This window comes from Eimeria mitis, genomic scaffold, assembly GCF_000499745.2.
Source record: "Eimeria mitis Houghton genomic scaffold, Emh_scaff698, whole genome shotgun sequence".
In the NCBI taxonomy this organism is placed as follows: Eukaryota; Apicomplexa; class Conoidasida; order Eucoccidiorida; family Eimeriidae; genus Eimeria; species Eimeria mitis.
The window spans coordinates 6,847-9,588 of NW_013575076.1; the positions used below are offsets into that span (position 1 = coordinate 6,847).

The window sequence follows — 2,742 nt, forward strand, 5'->3', positions numbered from 1 at the left end:
GTCGGGGGCTTGTGAGGGCCCCACCAGCTGAGCAGATATATGCGGGAACGGCATCAAACACAAAACCCCTGCATTCATACACACAAACCCTAAACCCTAAACCCTAAACCCTAAACCCTAAACCCTAGAAATATCGAAACGCGAAAATTATACACCCTTTCAAACCCCTAAACCCTAAACCCTAAACCCTAGAAGTGAGCAAAAAAAAAAAACCACAGATGGTTTCTATAAACTCTCCAGGTTGTGTTTAAGGGTTTAGGGTTTAGGGTTTAGGGTTTAGGGTTTATATACCCTGGCCTGCAACAGGTACTTGTATTTCTAGCGGCAGCATCAGCAGGTCGCTTGTCTCTGCTTGTGCTGCTAGCTGGGAGCAGCCATCGAACTGTCTATACACCTCAAGCAGCACCTCATCGCTGTGTCTGTTCCCGCTGCTGTTGCTGCTGCTGCTGCAGCTGCTGCTGCTGCTGCTGCTGCTGCTGCTGCTGCTGCTGCTGCTGCGGATGCAAGGAATTATCCTGTTGCGCTGCGGCTGCAGCGGCGGCAGCAGCGCAGCACGACGCTCCCGCAGCAGCGAGAGACGGGGGGTTAGATACTCGAGAAAAGCCCAGGCAAACGTCTGCACACAAACCCTAAACCCTAAACCCTAAACCCTAAACCCTAAACCCTAAACCCTAATTTTTTTTTTTAAATTTTTTTTTACCGCCTGTGCGGTGTATGCAACCCCAGCACTCCTCTCTGTAAACAACATCTAGGGTTTAGGGTTTAGGGTTTAGGGTTTAGGGTTTAGGGTTTATAGTACCTTGCTAGTATGCTGATGACCTAGGAAGAACTGTACAAGACAAACACACTGAGGGTATAGTGCTAGCAGCTGCTGCAGCGGTGCAGCAGCAGCAGCAGCAAAAGCAGCAGCATCAGCAGGATGTAAGAAAGCTAGAGAAGAAGAAGCGAGCTCCAGCAGCTCTTTCTCCTCTACCTGGGCCACATTCAACCCCAAAACCTCCACAGCCTCAGGTATACCCTGCACACAAAACCCTAAACCCTAAACCCTAAACCCTAAACCCTAAACCCTAAACCCTAGAGCCTGATGGGAGAGAGAAAAGAGCGAAAAAAAAAAGTAAAATGGAAACCCTAAACCCTAAACGTGAAAAGGAAGAGAAAACAAACAACACACACACTCATACAAACCCTAAACCCTAAACCCTAAACCCTAAACCCTAAACCCTAAACCCTAACCTTAAACAAAGAACCAGCTAGAGGGTATGTAGGAGGCAGCGCAATGAGGGTGCACCCTAAACCCCCCTCCTCTACGTGGTGCTGCAGCCGCGATGTAGCAGCATACGCGAAACACTGCACACACAAACCCCAAACCCTAAACCCTAAACCCTAAACCCTAAACCCCAAACCCTAAACCCTAAACCCTAAACCCTAAACCCTGGTGGAGAAACACTCCCTATGCGGTGCGCGGAAGCTTGTACGGCAATAACCAAGAAAGCAAATTCTAAACCCTAAACCCTAAACCCTAAACCCTAAACCCTGATACTGTATATGAATACCACCTTATACCCTAGTGTTTAGGGTTTAGGGTTTACAAGGGTTTACAAGGGTTTACCTTTGCGTAAGTGAGAGCACTACCAACAGTAGCATAGAAAGCATCAGCTAGCAACGCACGAAACCCTGGCGGCAGCATCTGGCCGTGCGGCAGCAGCCGCACATCGAACGAGGTTCTCCTGCTGCTGCTGCTGCTGCTGCTGCTGCTGCTGCTGCTGTTGCTGCTGCTGCTGTTGCTGTTGCTGCTGTTGTTGTTGGTTGCGCCGGCGGCTCCTCCTGCAAAGGAAGCTGCTCCTCCTCCTCCCTGCTGCTGCTGTTGCTGCTGCTGCTGTTGCTGCTGCTGCTGCTGCTGCTGCTGCTGCTGCTGCTGGCGGCGCTGCTGCTGCTGCAGCGGCAACACAACAACCTGGTATACTAAACACCGCAGCGCGATGCATGTGCTGCGAAGCAAACTCTTAGTTTCTCTAAGAAACCCTTGATATATCTGCTGCTGCTGCGGTGTCAGTGGTTTTGCTGCTGCTGCTGCTGCTGCTGCTGCTGCTGTTGTTGTTGCTACTGCTGCTGCTGCACCAGCACCAGGTAAAGGAACAGCAGGAGGAAAAAAATATAATTTGCTTCGGTTGCTGCTGCTGTTGCTGCTGCTGCTGCTCTCAATGTCATCCACCCCCTCGCTGCATGCTGCTGCGTGCATCTGAACGCATACAAAACCCCAAACCCTAAACCCTAAACCCTAAACCCTAAAAACCCTAAACCCTCACTCAGAACAACAAAACCTAAAACCCTACCCCACACATATCTTCTCGCATTCAACTGTAAACCCTAAACCCTAAACCCTAAACCCTAAACCCGAAAAAGCAAACCCTCTAACTAACCCCGGCCGCAAACCCTAAACCCTAAACCCTAAACCCTAAACCCTAATCATACATGTGGTATTTCTGCTTGCAGCTCAACCAATGAAGTGCAGAGAATACGGAGAGCCAGCAGCAGCAAATCCATTGTCTGCTGCTGCATGCGCTGCACTTCTTCCTTGCTGCTGCTGCTGCTGCTGCTGCTGCTTCTGTTTGCTGCTGCTGCTGCAGCACCTGCTGCGCCACGTGATGCTTCCCCTCCAGCATCTGACCGGCCTGCTGCTGCTGCTGGGTCTGTTTGAGCAGCATGTGTTTGTCCTGCTGCTGCTGCTGCTGTTTCTTCAGT

The 2,742-nt window shown here is 50.7% G+C and overlaps 1 protein-coding gene across 1 annotated transcript in view; it reads right to left on the minus strand.

Annotated features, from left to right (window-relative positions):
• The window catches only part of EMH_0020100 (uncharacterized protein), a gene marked incomplete at both ends in the record, with an annotated part of 15,099 nt that overhangs the window by 6,760 nt on the left and 5,597 nt on the right, over positions 1-2,742 (minus strand). Inside the window, 5 exons of the mRNA XM_013501493.1 lie at positions 407-616; positions 800-1,018; positions 1,234-1,347; positions 1,610-2,239; positions 2,631-2,740. Coding sequence (XP_013356947.1) covers positions 407-616; positions 800-1,018; positions 1,234-1,347; positions 1,610-2,239; positions 2,631-2,740 — 1,283 coding nt within the window. The remainder of the gene's footprint in view (positions 1-406; positions 617-799; positions 1,019-1,233; positions 1,348-1,609; positions 2,240-2,630; positions 2,741-2,742) is intronic.